General features: G+C 28.0%; 3 protein-coding genes across 3 annotated transcripts; all 3 read right to left on the bottom strand.

Moving 5' to 3' along the window:
• Nucleotides 1-375: 375 nt before the first annotated feature.
• Nucleotides 376-5,444, bottom strand: LOC133028910 (protein DETOXIFICATION 12-like). The gene is made up of 7 exons (XM_030643484.2): nt 5,055-5,444; nt 2,806-3,350; nt 2,632-2,718; nt 2,495-2,551; nt 1,885-2,123; nt 1,209-1,414; nt 376-618 (listed from the first exon to the last, which is right to left on the bottom strand). Exons 1-7 carry the CDS (start codon nt 5,346-5,348, stop codon nt 559-561), a joined length of 1,488 nt encoding a protein of 495 aa, XP_030499344.2. The 5' UTR covers nt 5,349-5,444; the 3' UTR covers nt 376-558.
• Nucleotides 5,445-6,393: 949 nt separating this feature from the next.
• Nucleotides 6,394-13,290, bottom strand: LOC115714726 (protein DETOXIFICATION 12). Its single transcript, XM_030643485.2, has 7 exons — nt 12,928-13,290; nt 9,736-10,280; nt 9,565-9,651; nt 9,421-9,477; nt 7,728-7,966; nt 6,930-7,135; nt 6,394-6,754 (listed from the first exon to the last, which is right to left on the bottom strand). Exons 1-7 carry the CDS (start codon nt 13,198-13,200, stop codon nt 6,695-6,697), a joined length of 1,467 nt encoding a protein of 488 aa, XP_030499345.2. The 5' UTR covers nt 13,201-13,290; the 3' UTR covers nt 6,394-6,694.
• A 1,279-nt stretch (nt 13,291-14,569) lies between these two features.
• LOC115714727 (protein DETOXIFICATION 12) lies at nt 14,570-18,288 on the bottom strand. The gene is made up of 7 exons (XM_030643487.2): nt 17,876-18,288; nt 16,335-16,879; nt 16,167-16,253; nt 16,016-16,072; nt 15,396-15,634; nt 14,894-15,099; nt 14,570-14,753 (listed from the first exon to the last, which is right to left on the bottom strand). Exons 1-7 carry the CDS (start codon nt 18,137-18,139, stop codon nt 14,694-14,696), a joined length of 1,458 nt encoding a protein of 485 aa, XP_030499347.2. The 5' UTR covers nt 18,140-18,288; the 3' UTR covers nt 14,570-14,693.
• Between the last annotated feature and the right edge of the window lie 427 nt (nt 18,289-18,715).

The following is an 18,715-nucleotide window of genomic DNA, read 5'->3' as shown; positions in this document are numbered from 1 at the left end:
AAATATTTTTAAAAATGTTAAGAGATATTAGAGTGTTACATATAGAAAATGTGTGGATACTATAATAACATAAACTCTTATTGATAATGAATTGATTTTGAGATAGAATCTATAATAGGTTACTCAAACAGTTCTTTTGGATATAACCGATTCGAACCGTCTCACCTATAAAATTTGTCGCATGATTGGTTATAGAAAAGAGATAATTAGATAAAAGTAAAATTTTTATATTTTATGTTTGATTTTTTTTTATACTTTTATAGTTTTCTATAGAAATAACACGAAAACAATAAGAAAATTACATAAAAATAACAACGAAAAATAACATACAGATGACAAAACATAACAAAAGTACACCATAAAAAGACATTTTTTTTTTGTAAATAAAATCATAAAAATCGTAAAAATGTTTAAAATTTCGTACAACTGTATTTTTTTTAATTTTTTATTGTTATTTTTTGTATTTATAAAATAATCCCTATAAAAGAAATAAAATGTCATTAATTTCTTTTTTCTTCTCAAAATTAACAATAAATTTTAATATATATAAATATATTTCTAGTCCTCTAGTCCATTTTTTGATGTATCACCAAATAATCTCTCCTTTGCCATACTTGCCTGAAACATTATTAAAAAAAAAAAACAATGTTAAGAATTGATTAATGCATACATGTAAGATTAATATGATCCACTTAATCTAAGAGGATAATATTGGCAGGGTCGACACACACATTAGATAACTTGGGCGAGTGCATAAGGCCCAATTTGAATTTAAAAGGCCTCCAAATCACTTGGACCGAACCTTATATAGGAATAATTTAGGGATAATTTCATAAATACACAAAAATAATAATAATAAAAAATTATAAAATACGGTTTCACGGAATTTTAAACATTTTTTATGATTTTTTTTATTTTATTTACAGAAAATAAGGTTTTTTTATGTTGTACTCTTGTTAATTTGTTGTTGATTTTTTATTATCTGTATGTTATTTTTTATTGTTACTTTGATGTTATTTTCATGTTACTTTTTTGTAGTTTTCATGTTATTTTTATAAAAAACCGTAAAAATATTTAAAAAAAAATCTTTAAACGTAAAAATATAATTTTTTTTTAAAAAAAAATAATACTTTACTTAACTATCCCAATAATTTATACATATATATTTGTGTATATTATATATAATAGAGATGAAGAGAAGGGTATACCTGTTTTTCCCAATTTGTACAACCAGTAACAAAAGAAAGCAAAATGATTTGCACAAATGAACCAATTTGTATACCAATCCAAAGCCCTTTTCCTCTCAAATTTGCCCAAAAACCCAAAATGACACCTATTGGAATTCCACACAGATAAAATGCACCAAGATTTATGAATGCCCCTATGTGTTGCCACCCACATCCTCTAGCAATACCTGAAATTTATATAAATATATATCATTAAATAGGGATTATATTTATTTGGTACCTTAAGATCTTTATTTTTAAGGTTTTTAACAAATTACAAGTTAGGCTACTCTATCGGGAATAATACTTATGTTTGTGTTCTGAAAAGTTGAAATCAGAATAAAATGAGGGTAATTTGGTCGTATTGACCAAATTTTAAATTTTTTACATTTTTGTAGGATATCTTAAGTTTTTAGCGAAATACTGTTAGGTCTTGATATTAGTAACTTAAATATAATTGATTATGATTATAGATGTTGAGTTGTCAAATTCTTAGTTGTTGGGATGAAATGTTTCTAAGTGAGTTGTTAGGGTAATTCATCAACTTACAATGAGTGCCTCTCAATGTCACTTAACCTAAATTCAGTAAGGTTATTTTACAAATTTTACATTTTTACATCGAAAATGAGTTGAGAAATCTATTATATTTATTACTAACCTGATAGGTTTCCTTGCATGCTGTCTAGTACAACAGATAAACAAAGTAAAGGAGCCATTTCTGTGACATAACTCACAACTTCTTTCTCATTACTAAAAGTGTAACCGAAAACATCTCGACACATAAAAAGTGTTGTGGTTACTATGCTCGTCTCTACTATGGCTATAAACATTGCAGCAAAGGTTGCAATACGAGCTCCTTGTGGGTTCCCGGCTCCTAGTTCATTTGCAACTCTTGTACTGTAATGTATTAATAATAAATAGTGTAGTTAACTATACAATATAATTATTGTATCAAATGCACAAAACGATATTAAATGAATACAATTATGTAATTGATAAAAAAAAAGTGAATTGAAATTATATGTACATACAAATAAGATCGGTTCTGAATTTAGTCGATCATAATAAAAGATAAAAATCAGGGGCTTTAATTATAAACAAATGTAGTATTTTTAAAAGGGAAATTTTTTTATTTCCCTTTTATCCTCAAAAAAAAAAAGGGGAAAACTTTTTTTTTTTTTGTCTCTAAGCTAGGTGGGCGTTAGGCATAGGCCTAGTCTACCTATACCTAGACAGGCCTATATATAATAGAAAGTGTATAGATGTACCTTGCTGCAGCACCAACTCCAAAAGGAATTGCATATAATGTTGAGATGGTTTGTAAGCTATAACATAGGATTATTAGTAATTATTTATATTAATAGAGCTTGAATACTAATTATACCCAAAAAAAAAAGAAACTCACCATATAGAAAGAACTGAAGTTTCAAGCTGTGGATTTGGTAGAATTCCAGACATTAGAATAAGCAACTCAAATGACCACCATTCTAGACTATAAACACAAACAATTTAAGTAATTAGTGAAATGTTACATTGCATTTTCTCAATTAAAACAAAATTTTATTTGTATTTTAGTTACCATGACATAACTGCAGAAGGGATAGCCAACCGAAAGAACTCCCTAATCCCATGAAAAATCTCTATAGAAATCGAAGTTCGAGTTTTCTCACATGAAGGAGAAAACTTAATGTAGAAACCGAATATAATAGCGTTTAACCAATACGAAATACTAATACCCAATGCTCCTCCAAGATTTCCCAATCCAAATTTGAATACTAAAACCCAAGATAAAGGTATGTGGAAACAAAGTATGGCAAAAGAGGTTATGAGCATTGGAGTTATCATGCTTTGTGTTTGAAAATATCTTATAAGTGGTTGAAGAATTGCATATGCAAATAGAGCTGGAATAAGCCATATTATGAATTTTCCAGCTTCATGAGAAATTTGAGGGTCTTGACCAATGAAAACAAGTATTTTTCCCATGAAAATCCAAATTAAAGAAATTGGTATACAAACCAAGAACAAACAAAATATTGCAGTGTAAGTTTGAAGCCCAAGTTTCTTGTATTGCTTAGCTCCATATGCTTGACCACATATGGTCTCTAGTCCACTTGCCATACCCATCTGTGTAAAAAAATATACAAATAATAATAAGGTAAATATCATTTTGGACCCTGTATTTTGCAAAAGTTACAGATTGGACCATGTGTTTTGTTAAATGACAAAATGAACCCTATATTTTCTAAAATGGTAAAAATAGGACCCTGGCTTAATTTTAAACAACTTTCTTTTTAATACAACCAACTTGAAGATAATTCCTAATACGAACATATACAAAAAATATAAGCAGTTTTGTCATAGCACTTTTAGATCGAATTATAATTAATCTTTTAAAATCAATTCAGGGTCCTATTTATACTATTTTAGAAAATACAGGGTCCATTTTGTCATTTGACAAAACACAGAGTTCAATTGGTAACTTTTACAAAACACAGGGTCTAAAATGGTATTTACCCTAATAATAATAATAAATAAACCTTTTAAGGCATGTTTGGGTACGAAGAATAAAAATATAAGAATGAGAAAGGAATAGAATTAAATTTAAAATATATAAAAAAATTAATAAAAAATTTATTTAAAAATTTTCTTATCTTGCATTAGCATATGTTTATTTAAGGGAACATGAATCAATTGTATGATATTTATTCTCTTTGTTTACTAAATATTCTAATGGAAGAAACTAGTGGAACCCACTTAAATTAATGAGAAAAAAAGAGAAATATTTTCCCCTAATTTTATAAGAAATACATTTTTCTTTCTTAACTATTTTATTTTTATTTTATTAATTAAAAAAATATGCCTTTAAAAAATCTATAAGTAAAAAACCTATTATACTTTTTAATAATGACAATTTTCCTAATTTTATAAGAAATACATTTTTCTTTCTTAACTATTTTATTTTTATTTTATTAATTAAAAAGAAAAAAATAAATATGTCCGTAAAAATCTATAAATGAAAAACCTATTATACTTTTTAATAATGACAATTTAGTCAAATTTTAGTATTTTGTTTTCTTTTTCTAGTTATGTAAAAAAATTATTCCTATTTTTTTTCTAAATAATTTATTAAACAACATAATAAAATATTATTTTCGATAATTTAATATTTTTAACTCATTTATTTCTCTCCTTGACTATTTTAATTCCATAAAATGTAACAAAATAATGGAATGAAGTAAAAATTATTATTTTTTTTATTTCATTCTATTTTATTAACTCAAACCAAACACTATCTTAGTTTATTGTACAAAATTACATATTTAAAATCCTAACATGATGTAGAGAATTTCAGGATGATTGGTTTAAATTTTTAATTACATAATTGTGTTAAATTTGTGTATAATTTATGTGTATACATGTCATTAATATGCATAATTTATGTGTGCATATAAATGATAATTATTATCAATAATAAAATTTCTTGGTTGACCAAAATTAGATCTCTCTCAAAAAGAGGGATTCACACGTTTAATTTTATTATTCATTATAATATAATAGCACAAGTTTCACAAGTAAAGAGAAATATCTATTAAACAAAGAAAAAAGAATCTTCGATTCATGGAATTCACACATATCTAAAACATAAATTTGAACCAAATTTTGTGTTAATTATCAAAAAAAAAAAAACCAAATTTTGTGTTAACCAATTGATATTGATCATTTAAAAAAGTACATTATATAAAAAAATACCCTTTTCATGAATCTGCATAATTTTATTTTAGTAACAACAAGATTAGAATTTTCAAAAAGAGAAAAGAAAAAACTTACAAGAACACTAAAACCAGTGACCCCGGAAAGTGAGATGGCTATGGCTGAGCTTGAAAGAGCGAGCTCACCAAGGTGACCAACCATCATAATTGAAATAACTTGTAATAGAAATTGAGATAAAACCACTATCACAAGAGGTCCTCCTAAGAACCCTAATCTCTTCACTTCTTCAAAAAAAACCTTCCAATTCAATAATGTCACAACAATCTTATTTTCAATCTCAATATCACCATTAATGTCTCTTTGTTCTTCATGAACATTATTCTTTAATAATAAGCTCTCTTCCATGGTCATCTTATTTTTTTTTCTTAAACTTTTATGTTATGTGAACTCAATTGGCTCAACAAGTTTAGTATTTATTTGTATAGATCTTGTTCACAACTTTATATTAAATTTAATATAAGAAGTAGTAGATAGATAATAGTATTATAATATATAGACTGACATGCATGACTGAGATATATTATGTCTACTTAGCTAGCCTTTATTGCTATTTATGTGAAAAGTCAAGGGGTAGATTTTATTTTGATTAATTAAGATTTTTGATTTTTAAATTTTGATACTAAATCATGTTGTTTAAATTTTTTTAAAGCTGTTAAAAATTCCTTTTAAAATATTAAGATTCTTACATTTAAAAACTTTTGTCTAATTTTAGTAAAGGAAGTCTAACATGGATGAAAGTTTAGGAGGTATGGTTTTGTACATGTCAAAATTCGAGGAGTGTGATTTGGTAGATATCAAATTTGGAGAGCATGATTTAGTATACATAGGCAATCACGGAATTATTTAAATTGAATGAAATTGGACAAAAATTCTTAAATCCAATAATCTCAATAGTTTAGGGAATTTTTGGCCAGAAAATTTTAAAGGGCATAATTTAGTACATGCCAAAATTTAGGATGCAAAAATTATAATTAGCCTTCTATTTTAGTTTGAATTTTGGGTGTACCTGATTGAAACTCGGTACCCAAAACCCTAACACTAAAAATGAGTAGCTTCGAAACAAATTTTGTTGGGAAAAATTATAACTTTATGCTCAGTGAAATAATAAAGAAATGAAACAAAAAATTTTTACTCGGCTTGATAAGATTACAAACTCACAAAGAAATATATATTTCACTAATAACTTTAAAATTACATACACTTACTATTTCAATCTCTCTACACAAATTTCAATACACCATTCGTTTCTTTCTTACTCTCTCACACCTTACTTCTCTCTTAACAACTCACTTTTTTTCTCACACACACAAAATTACATATTTATAATGTTACAAAACTTGGCTACCAAGACACGCTAAACTTTTGGTCGTCAAGACTTGTTTCTCACAATTAATAATTACCCAAAAAAAAGTTGCATCTTTATAAATATAGATATATAAATAAATTATATAATTTGAGTCAAACTCCAATACATTTTCATACATCCAAAAACCCAAAAATTCAAACTCGAAAAAACCTGAAACCCGACATACTTGCCCAATATGCAGCCCTACCGAAAATATAATAATGAACTTTTTAAAATATTTTCATTACCCAACAGTTCTTTTGAACATAATCGATTCAAACTGTCTCACATCAAAAAATTTGTAACATTATTTTTTTTCCCTCAAAGTTGACACTAAATTTTCAACATATTTCTAGTGCTCTAATCCATTTTTTGATGTATCCCCAAATAATCTCTCCTTTGCCATACTTGCCTGAAATATTAACAAACAAACAAAAAAAAAACTAAGTTTAGAGTCTTATTAAGAAGGCATTTGAATTGATCAATATGTACAATGTAAAATTAGTATGATCCACTATTATCCAAGACTAGAGGGTAATATAGGAATAATATATATTTATATAATAGAGATATAGAAAAGAGTAAACCTGTTTTTCCCAGTTTGTACAACCAGTGACAAGAGCAAGCAAAGTGGTTTGGACAAGGGCACCACTTTGTATGCCAATCCAAAGCCCTTTTCCTCTCATATTTACCCAAAAACCCAAAATTGCAGCAATTGGAATTCCACATAGATAAAATGCACCAAGATTTATGAATGCCCCTATGTGTTGCCACCCACATCCTCTAGCAATACCTATTTGGTACACATAAATATATGTATCATTTAATAGAGAGATTATACTTATTTAGTACCTTACCATCTACAATTTTAATATTTTTTAGGAAATACAAATTAAGCTACTCTATCAGAAATAATACTTATCTTATGTTCTCAAAAGTCAAAATCAAAATAAAATGAGGGTAATTTGGTCTTATTGACCAAATTTTAATTATTTTACATTTTTTCAGGGAAATACAAATTGGGTTAATCTACTAGGAATGATACTTATGTTGTGTTCTGATAAAACAAAACTAAAATAAAACAAGGGTAATTTAGTCATATGGATCAAATTATTTAGATGAGGTGTGTCAAACTCAGTTCACTAAATATGAAATAAAATATAATTTTACTAAGTATTGAAAGTGAATATTTTGCAAAATCAACTATAATGAGCAAAATAATCTCTATGTCCGAACATTAAGCGAGCATAAACATACAATAAGTCTCTCTAAATGTCACTTAATGTGAATTTCAGCAAATTTAGTTTACAAATTTTACATTTTCATGTTGTTAGTTTATAAGTCGAAAATATGTTGAAAATAATTCTATTATTATTATTGCTTACCTGATAGGACTCCTTGCATGCTGTCTAGTACAACAGATAAACAAACTAGAGGAGCCATTTCTGTGACATAATTCACAACTTCTTTCTCATTACTGAAAGTATAACCAAAAATGCCTCTGCTCATAAAAAGTGTTGTGGTTACTATGCTCGTCTCGGCTATGGCTAGAAACATTGCAGCAAAGGTTGCAATACGAGCTCCTTGTGGATTCCCAGCTCCTAATTCATTTGAAACTCTTGTACTGTAATGAACAAAGTTATGTATTTCATTTGTTAGATCTTATTACAAAGATTAAGATTATCGATCGTGTGTTAGAACTTAGGATTAGTATTGTGTGGTGGAGTTAAGTAAATAAAAAGAGTATACATGGAATTATTTTCATAAATGAGTAGTAGCCCTAGATTAAGAATTCAATTCAAGGTTAGCCTGGATTAAGGCGGGTTACAGCCTACACTATTTAGGATTCCAAAAGAAGAAAAAGTTAAACACATACATTTTCTTAGGGGGTAAGTTGAAAAATGCCTCTTTTATTCATCAATTAATCAAATTTACCTCTAATTTTATATTTATTTGAAACATACCTCTTTTTATATGTATTGTACCCAAAATACCCTTACATAAGAGAATTACATGGAGAGTATCTTGAAGTGACAGGGGCAAAATTGGTACAATGTTTAAAAAAAGAGGTAAAAATGATAGATTTTAAAAAAGAAGGTAAAAATAAAAGAGGACAATATAAAAAGGGTATAGAGTGTAATTTTCTCTTTTCTTAGTGTTTAAAAAAAATATACCTATTCTTTTAATAAGGGTCCGAAATTCTATTTTTCTTCAGGCCCACTAAAATTCAGGGTCAACATTCAATTGTTGTACAATATTCATACTCAGTGATTGTTAGGCCTCAAATATATGAGTCACAAGTTAAGTAGTTCAGCTTAGCTCCTATAGGGTCGATTGTTTGGTAGTTAGTTAAGTTATTGTTATTGCTTTTCAGTTAGTGCAAGCTCAATTTTGAGTTAAGGCAGGCTAGTCCCGTATTTATAATATACTTCTATACATTGAAAAAAATGGTATTTTTTGTGAAATTTTGTGAAATAAGTTCAATAATACTCACATTCCCCTTTAGATATGATACATAGACAAAATTATTGGGACCATACTTAGGGTCAGCCGAACTTTATGAGGAGATATCAAACTATCTCGGAGAGTTTGGAATCTTGTAATTTTGACCTTTAATATCAATAGTCAATAAAATACCTATGTTCTAATCTTTTCCAAGAATTAAACTAGAACAATAGTGTATCAGTGTTCAATAAAGAGATTCTCAAAGCCCTTGTGGCTAGATTTCGATCGTTGATTAGAATAGTGTTTAGTAAATTGTGTTTATATATAAATAGATGAGATTTTAATGATTACATCAAATATATAACTACAGTAGTTATATTTTATTTTAGTTGTTGGATCATTGTTAAACGATTGTGATTAATTTAAAAATTAAATAAAAATAAGTAATAAATTACATATAATCTCATACTAACCTAATTTTATTTATTTTTTATAAATAAAAAATATTTATAAACATTAGTTGTGAAAATAAATATTTTAATTAAAAAAATTAATTCTTTTTAAGTATATAATTAATTATAATTATTTTGAGTCTAAGAAAATTTACTTGTTAGTAATCTATTATATATATACCTTGCTGCAGCACCAACTCCATATGGAATTGCATATAATGTTGAGATGGTTTGTAGGCTGCAATATAGCATTATTAGTACTTATTGATATAAATAAAGATGAAACTAATTATACCATAATAATAATTAAAAAAAAAAAACTCACCAAACAGAAAGAACTGATGTTTCAAGTTGTGGATTTGGTAGAATTCCAGACATTAGAATAAGTAGCTCAAATGACCACCATTCAAGGCTATAAATACAAACAATTTAGAATAATTAGTGAATTTAAAAAAAAAAAAATTGCATAAAAAAATAAGAGTTTTTATATTTTTACCATATCATAATTGCAGAAGGGATAGCCAACCGAAAAAATTCTCCGATCCCATGAAACATCTCCATAGAGATTGGAGCTCGAGTTTTCTCACATGAAGGAGAAAACTTTATGTAGAAACCAAGTATAATGGCGTTTAACCAATACGAAATACTTATAGCCAATGCTCCTCCAACATTGCCCATTCCGGACTTAAATACTAAAACCCAACATAAAGGAATATGAAAACAAAGTATGGCAAAAGAGGTTATGACCATTGGAGTTATCATGCTTTGTGTTTGAAAATATCTTACAAGTGGTTGAAGAGTTGCATATGCAAATAAAGCTGGAATAAGCCATATTATGAATTTTCCAGCTTCATGAGAAATTTGAGGGTCTTGACCAATGAAAACAAGTATTTTTCCCATGAATATCCAAACCAAAGAAATTGGTATACAAACTAAGAACAAACAAAATATTGAAGTGTAAGTTTGAAGCCCAAGTTTCTTGTATTGCTTAGCTCCATATGCTTGACCACATATGGTCTCTAGAGCACTTGCCATCCCCATCTGTGTACAAAACATACAAATTGCAAAACCCTTTTAGTTTTTTTCATTTAGAATACAAATATGTGTATCTTCTTTATTTCAGAGAAAGATCGAGTTTAGAGCATCTATTGGGAGTGCTCACCTCAAGGACATAAAATTAATCTTCGTCAAAATATAGAAAAGTTGATGTGTGGTGTAATATAAAAATGTAAGATAAAATAAAAAGCTAATTAAGATTTTTGTCCTCTAAACTTTGACATGTATCGAATCATATCCTCTGAATATTTAAGGTCGTTAAAATTCTTACTGAACTATTAAGATTGTTTGATTTAAGGAATTTTATCTAATTTTAGTAAGAAAAGTCTAATGTGAATGAAAGTTCAGGGAATATGATTTGAGGGACATAATTTGGTAGATATCAAAGTCTGGGAAACATGATTTAGTACAATCACTAAATTAACAAAATTGAATAAAATTAGACAAATATCATTCAAACCAACAATCTCAATAGTTCAGAAGAAATTTTAATAGTCAAAAAAGAGTATAATTTAATATATATTTAAATGGGAATTTTGATTTTATATACTTAAAAAATTAAAAAAATTTATTATTAAACCAAAACTCTAAACCCTAAGAAAACTATGATATTTTTTTTCAAAACCCCAAAAATACCCCCCTCACAATTCACTCATTCTCTCTATGCATCATCTCTCTCTCTCTCTCTATCTCGCATCCCAACCGCCCACCCTCACCACCACCTCCGACCTCCATCCTCCGACCTCCGACCCTCACCACCACCTCTGACTACCCGCACCAACACCCTCGACCCAGCCCCACTCTCTCGGACCACCCAAAAGTCGCACCACCTCAGCCCAATCTCTCTTCCTCTCTCTGAAATCGCATAAAAAAAAAATAAAAAAAATCCCCCAGGTCCGATGGTCGGACCATGGGGTCAGATGGGATCCGACCAATCGGACCCATGGTCCGACCATCGGACCCTAAGCTCTCTTCCTCTCTCTGAAATCGCGGAAAAAAGAAAAAAAAAAGAAAATTTCCCCCAAGTCCGATGGGGTCCGACCCATCGGACCTATATATATATATATTTTGCGTTTTCAGAGAGAGGAAGAGAGCTTAGTCGGACCATGGGTCCGATGGGTCCGATTGGTCGGACCCCATGGTCCGACCATCGGACTGGGGAAATTTTTTTTTTTTCTGCGATTTCAGAGAGAGGAAGAGAGATTGGGCTGAGGGGGTGCGACTTTTGGGTGGTCCGAGAGAGTGGGGCTGGGTCGAGGGTGTTGGTGCGGGTGGTGAGGGTCGGAGGTCGAAGGTGGTGGTGAGGGTCGGAGGTCGAAGGTGGTGGTGAGGGTCGGAGGTCGAAGGTGGTGGTGAGGGTCGGAGGTCGGAGGTGGTGGTGAGGGTGGGCAGTTGGGATGCGAGATATAGAGAGAGAGAGAGAGAGAGAGAGAGAGAGAGAGAGAGAGAGAGAGAGAGAGAGAGAGAGAGAGAGAGAGAGAGAGAGAGAGAGAGAGAGAGAGAGAGAGAGAGAATGGGTGAATTGTGAGGGGGGTATTTTTGGGGTTTTGAAAAAAAAAGTCATAGTTTTTTTAGGATTTAGATTTTTGGTTTAAGAATAAAAATTTTTAATTTTTTAAGTATATAAAATCAAAATTCCCATTTAAATTTAGGAAGCAAAAATTATAATTAGTTTAAAATAAATAAAATGAAATTTAATAAAATATTTTAAAAAATAAAATAAAAATAAAAACTAATTTAAGTCAAAATTTATTTCTAAAATATTTAAACTTTGTATTTAGTTAGGACAAAATTATTTATTAGTTAAAAGACAAGGCTCCTCACCTAGACAAGTCTTACTTTTCCACTTTACCAAAGTTGACCAAATCAAAAAGAAAAACATATAACAATTGTATTAAAGTTGTCCTTTAATAAATGTCACATCTCACAACAATTTTTCCACATGGAAAACTAAAGCCATTGGTCACGGCACTTACATTACATATATATCACAATATTTTCTACACTTTAATTTCTTCTCCTTTATTTTATTGGATATTTATAAAGGAATATTTTAGTAAATTTTTAAATTTGTTTTGATATTCAAAAGAAAAATAATTCAATTTATTATTTTAAATAATTTATATTATCTAAAATAAGATTCATTATTTATTATAAGAAAAATAATGTATAACATCATATTTAAATTTTATTTTTAATATTATAAATTTTTTAAAATTTTCTTAGTATTTACAAGTAATTTTAAATAATTATAATGTATACAATCCTAAATTAAATAATTATAATTTTTTTCTAAATATCAAAACGGAAAGGAGTATCAAAAAGCTCTCTAAACTTACCCCTTTTTATTTTTTAAAATTTCTATGAATTAACACACAAAATATAATACATATATCATAAAAGCTACTAAAGATTAATGACCATAAAATTTTTTGAAGTAAAGATAAGTGTAACCAAAACTATGTGGTTACAATTAACTAATTGATAACTAATTAAAAAACACAAAACCAAAGATACCCTTTTCATGAATTTATGCATAATTACACAAATATTCATTCATAGAAGAAAGAAATTAAGATTAGGATAAGTATTATTATTATTATGATTTTTGAAGATAAAAGAAGAGACTTACAAGAACACTAAGACCAGTGACCACAGAGAGAGAATTGGCTATGGCAGAGCTTGAAAGAGCAAGTTCACCAAGATGACCAACCATCATAATTGAAATGACTTGTAATAAATATTGAGATAAAACCACAATCACAAGAGGTCCTCCTAAGTAACCTAATTTCTTCACTTCTTCAAAAAACACCTTCCAATGAATAATCTCATGATTTTCACTACTAATATGTGGCCTTAGTAATAATGATCTCTCTTCTTCCATGGTTTGGTTTATGGTATTCATCTTTCTCACACCTTCTTATACCCTTTTTATATTAACAACTATATATAGAGAGAGATATAATATAAACACTTGGCTCCCACAATAACATGTGTCAACCCAATATTTGCAATGCACTTTCTCTAAAATTAGTATAAACACTAAGGGTAGTTTGGTAATATTTACTGAGGGCTTTGCTAATATTTTTATCATCTAATTTTTTAATTACAAAATTATAAGTAAAATGTGTATTTTTAAAAATTAAAAATATGTTTTATAATAGAAAATAAAAATGTATTTTATAACTTTCAATTTTATTTTTATTTTTCGATTTTATTTAAGTCAGGTGCAGGTCTGGATTTGACAATAGGGTTGTAGTACGAGTTCAAGACTAGGGCTGGGTCTGGAGTTCGAATCCTAAGGTCCAGGTTGGGATCGCAGTCCAAAATACTGATTAAGAAAAAAAAACTGTTTAAAAAAAATTGAAAGTGATTTTTTTATTTTTAAAATTTTTATTCTCAATTAAAAAATTAAAAAGTGAAAATAGTTTTATAAAACATGTTTTTGAAAAATATTTTCACTTTTCTAACAGAAAATTAATTAAAAAAGTGTTAACAAACGCACCCTAAAAAAATTACTTTGAGTGATACTTTTTTAGTGACAACATAAAATTTGTGTGACTAAATGTGATTTTTAGTCACAACAAAAAGTTACTTGTAACCAAAATATAGTAATTTAGATACAAGTTATCACTAATTTACTTTTAATCACAAAAAGTATTGTGACTAGAAACACATTTAGTCACAACATTGTAATTTTTGTGACTAATACCTTTAATTATGGATCTTTTAGCCACAACCTATGAATGATGATATATAATTAGTCACAACTTTTGTTTTGACTAAAAGTAATATTTTTTGTAGTAAAAATTAGAAAATAAGAGTGTTACTGTTAACCTTATATTACAATCTTTTAATTAACTTTCGTGCCCGAAAACACATATCAAAATACATTTTTCTAAAATAATATTTTATGTATCTACACTATTTACTAAGAGTGTTCATAAATAGTCAATTCAATCCAATCCAATCAAATTTGTAAAGTCTAGATATTTGCACTTGTATGAATCAAATATTAATTAGCATATAAAAAGTAGCCAATTCAATCAACAAAATTTTTAAAAAAGTTATATACATAACTAATATTTTAATATAAAAAAATAATTATTTAAAACTTTAACACATAATACAAATATATAACAAAATTTAATAAATTAAGTACAATTTTATTTTTATATATAATTTATTTTTTAAAACATATAATAAATCATGCTCTTGATTTAGCACTCCCATCTAATACAAGTTCATTAATAATCTCATCTCGAGCTAAATCATAATCGAAAAAACTTAAGAAAATGTTACTAAAATATCATATAGTATTCTTTTTATAAATCATTATCCATAAAATGCTAATAATTTCTCTAAGCTACCATTATCATATAGTATTTTCTAGCTAATCTAATGCACTAATACATTTTTTGTTCCATCCCCAAATAATCTCTCCTTTGCATTACTTGCCTGAAACATTAACAAACAAAAAACAAAGCTTAGAGTCTTATTAAACAACATTTGAATATTATTAACATAATCCACTATTAACCAAAAGGGTAATATGGGAATTGAAAATATATATAATAGAGATGAAGAAAAGGGTAGACCTGTTTTTCCCAATTTGTAAAACCAGTTACAAGACAAAGCAAAATTGTTTGCAAAAATGCACCACTTTGTATACCAATCCATAGCCCTTTTCCTCTCAAATTTGCCCAAAAGCCCAAAATTGCAGCAATTGGAATTCCACATAGATAAAATGCACCAAGATTTATGAATGCCCCTATGTGTTGCCACCCACATCCTCTAGCAATACCTGAAATGTATACACATAAATATTGATATATACATGCACTATCAAAAAGTTACTTGTGACTAAAATACTCACTAATTTAAATTTAGTCACAACAAGTATTGTGACTAAAAACACATTTAGTCGCAATAAATTGTAATTTTTGTGACTAATACCTTTAATCACAAATTTTTTAGTCACAACTTTTTTATTTTTAATCACAAGTTTTGTTATGACTAAAAGCGAGATTTTTTACAGTGACATCTGATACTAAATATTAAAATGTTGAAAGAGATTTATATATTTTTATTAGTAATAACCTGACATGATTCCTTGTATGCTGTCTAGTATGATAGATAAACAAATTAGAGGCGCCATGTCTGTGACATAACTCACAACTTCCTTCTCATTACTGAAAGTGTAACCAAAAATGCTTCTGCTCATGAAAAGTGTTGTTGTTACTATGCTCATCTCTGCTATGGCTAGAAATATTGCGGCGAAGGTCGCGATACGAGCTCCTTGTGGATTTCCCGCTCCTAGTTCATTTGAAACTCTTGTACTGAAATGTATCAAATATAACACAACATGTAGTGTAGTCATTGTATCAAATTCATAAAATGATATTGGTTAACATTTTGACCATAAAGATACTATTTTAGTAGGCTAAGGTTTATGGGCCGGGCCTCAATACAAGTTTTGGCCCATCTTTGCACCAAAAAGATGGGCCTTATAGTTGGAGCCCAAAACACTAGCAAGAACTTAGTGCTCTATACACAAAAAAAAATGAATACTTTAAGCAATATGTGACTGAATTTAATTTATTATTATGAGAAAAAGATGCTTTCAAAAAGCTAGATAATAAACTTTTTTTTATCATGTTGTATGGTTAATTACACAATATATTTGTCCTATATAAATATATATAAATGTGTATCTGTACCTTACTGCAGCACCAACTCCATATGGAATTGCATATAATGTTGCAATGGTTTGTAAGCTGTTACAAAAGTATTATTAGTATAATTGATATAATTAAGCAAATTGTTAAATTATTATAATAACACAATAAAAATCTAAAATTTAAAACTCACCATATAGATAGAACTGAAGTTTCAAGTTGTGGATTTGGTAGGATTCCAGACATTAAAATAAGCAGTTCAAATGACCACCATTCAAGGCTTTAATAAAATTAAAGAAAAAAATTATTAAAAATAAATTATTGAAAAAACAAAAAACAAATAAAATATTTATATTTTTACCATATCATAATTGCAGAAGGAATAGCCAATCGAAAAAACTGCTTCATTCCACGAAAAATCTCCATAGAGATTGGAGCTCGAGTTTTCTCACATAAAGGAGAAAACTTTATGTAGAAACCGAGTATAACGGCATTTAACCAATACGAAATACCAATACCCAATGCTCCTCCAAGATTTCTCAATCCAAATTTGAATACTAAAACCCAAGATAAAGGTATGTGGAAACAAAGTATGGCAAAAGAGGTTATGACCATAGGAGTTATCATGCTTTGTGTTTGAAAATATCTTATAAGTGGTTGAAGAGTTGCATATGCAAATAGAGCTGGAATAAGCCATATTATGAATTTTCCAGCTTCATGAGAAATTTGAGGGTCTTGACCAATGAAAACAAGTATTTTTCCCATGAATATCCAAACCAAAGAAATTGGTATACAAACTAAGAACAAACAAAATATTGAAGTGTAAGTTTGAAGCCCAAGTTTCTTGTATTGCTTAGCTCCATATGCTTGACCACATATGGTCTCTAGTGCACTTGCCATTCCCAACTGTAAAAACATACAAAGGAAAAAAAACCCTTTTAACATAATTACACAATTATTGCTTTACTAATCAACTTGGTAATGAAAGCCATTACTCAAAACTAAACAATTCAAAGAGCACGAATTAGTAATGATAATACTTCGAAAGTGTAAAATAATTATGTGTTAATTTTACATCACATCAATTTTTTTGGATATAGATGTACGATTTAATATAGTAATAGTTTAAGAAAAATTTTAAATAATATGAAAAAAAAATTAAGAACACAACATATCAAGTAGTGCTCTCTAATTGTGCCTTTTAAATTTTTCATATCATTTTAAATTCTTCTAAATTATTACAATTAATTTAAAGGACATGAATTGATAGTATCAATAATTCGATAACACAACTTAATAGCTCAATAATAAATAAGGAACACAATTTTACAATAATATTACTCTAAAGCAATGACAAGTTAATTTCTCAATTTTGATGTATGATTCCCCTTTCTATAAGTATTAAGTCATCAACTTAAGAAAGAAAATTTCATAAAAATAAATAATAAAAACAAAAAACAATTATATTGTTTATTCATTTATGACAACAAACCAAACTTATGTTATCATGATAATTAAATATTAAAACAATACACCTTTTTCTTTTTATTGAATAAAATACAAGATAAACTTGAAAAATCATTAACACTACTTTTTCTTCTTCCTATTTATCATCTTCACTAAGCAAAAAAGTCTCAATTCCATCAAAACAATAAATTGGTATTTTCCTATATTATAAAGTAATATATTATATAAATATATATATATTAATTCTAACCAAATTAAGTAGTGACAAATTTATCATCTTAAAAATAATTGGAAAAAGATACCCTTTTCATGGATTTGCATAACTTTCTTGTACTTGTAATCATCATCACATAATATGGAAGATTTGTTAGGTTTTTAAAAGAAATAACAAATTTATAAGAGTAATTATTATTATTATTATTATTTATTACTTACAAGAAGACTAAAACCAGTGACCCCAGAAAGAGATATGGCTATGGCTGAACTTGAAAGAGGGAGTTGACCAAGGTGACCAACCATCATCATAGAAATAACTTGTAAAAAATATTGACATAATAGCACAATCACAAGGGGTCCTCCTAAGTACCCTAATTTCTTCACTTCTTCAAAAAACACCTTCCAATGAATAATTTCATTCCTCTTACTAATATCTTCTTCTTGATGATTACTATGTTCTAATAATAATAAGCTTTCTTCCATGGATGAGATGGTGTGAAGTAATCAATCTCAATGGACTCACAAGTCACTCTTTCTCTTCCCTTTTAAAAATGAAAACTAGGTACTCATCGCCACCTATGTACATATACAGGACGGAGCTATGTATATGCTCACAGGGGCCACGGCCCCCCTACATTTTTAAAAGTTAATGCATTTTAACTCTTACTAAAATGTATATATAACATATCACCTCAAAATTAATTCATATTTTCATTGGAAAGAATAACTGTGGGGTTGACTTATTCAACATATATATATATATGTATATATTAAGATTAAATTTCATAAATTAAAAAAAATTGGTAAATGTACAAATATAATATATTATTTTTGTATTAAATATTATAGAAGTTTTGACATATCTTAGTCTAAATTTAAATGTACATAACTTTAATGCATAAAGTTAAAAAAAAATAGAAATATTTAAATTAATATTAGTGGACAAACATATTTTTTAAGAAATTAAAAGTAAATTTTTTTGACTTCGGGAGAAACTTGAGATCTTCTAAGGAAAAGTGTAGAATTATTAGACTATGTCTATGACCACATAAATTAAAA

The sequence above is a fragment of the Cannabis sativa genome, chromosome 4, assembly GCF_029168945.1.
Source record: "Cannabis sativa cultivar Pink pepper isolate KNU-18-1 chromosome 4, ASM2916894v1, whole genome shotgun sequence".
Lineage (NCBI taxonomy): Eukaryota > Viridiplantae > Streptophyta > Magnoliopsida > Rosales > Cannabaceae > Cannabis > Cannabis sativa.
The sequence above is the reverse complement of the archived record's forward strand: the minus strand, read 5'-3'. Positions and strand labels throughout refer to the sequence as shown.

Coding starts and splice junctions, on each gene's coding strand:
- LOC133028910 (XM_030643484.2), bottom strand. CDS start 5,348: ATGACCATGGAAGAGAGCTTATTATTAAAGAATAATGTTCATGAAGAA. Junction 1,415..1,884: donor CATGCAAGGAAACCTATCAG/GTTAGTAATAAA, acceptor TATAAATTTCAG/GTATTGCTAGAGGATGTGGG. Junction 619..1,208: donor GTACAAATTGGGAAAAACAG/GTATACCCTTCT, acceptor ATAATGTTTCAG/GCAAGTATGGCAAAGGAGAG.
- LOC115714727 (XM_030643487.2), bottom strand. CDS start 18,139: ATGGAAGAAAGCTTATTATTATTAGAACATAGTAATCATCAAGAAGAA. Junction 15,635..16,015: donor GGAGTTGGTGCTGCAGTAAG/GTACAGATACAC, acceptor GATACATTTCAG/TACAAGAGTTTCAAATGAAC. Junction 15,100..15,395: donor CATACAAGGAATCATGTCAG/GTTATTACTAAT, acceptor TATACATTTCAG/GTATTGCTAGAGGATGTGGG.
- LOC115714726 (XM_030643485.2), bottom strand. CDS start 13,200: ATGAATACCATAAACCAAACCATGGAAGAAGAGAGATCATTATTACTA. Junction 9,478..9,564: donor ACATCAGTTCTTTCTGTTTG/GTGAGTTTTTTT, acceptor GCTATATTGCAG/CCTACAAACCATCTCAACAT. Junction 7,136..7,727: donor CATGCAAGGAGTCCTATCAG/GTAAGCAATAAT, acceptor TGTACCAAATAG/GTATTGCTAGAGGATGTGGG.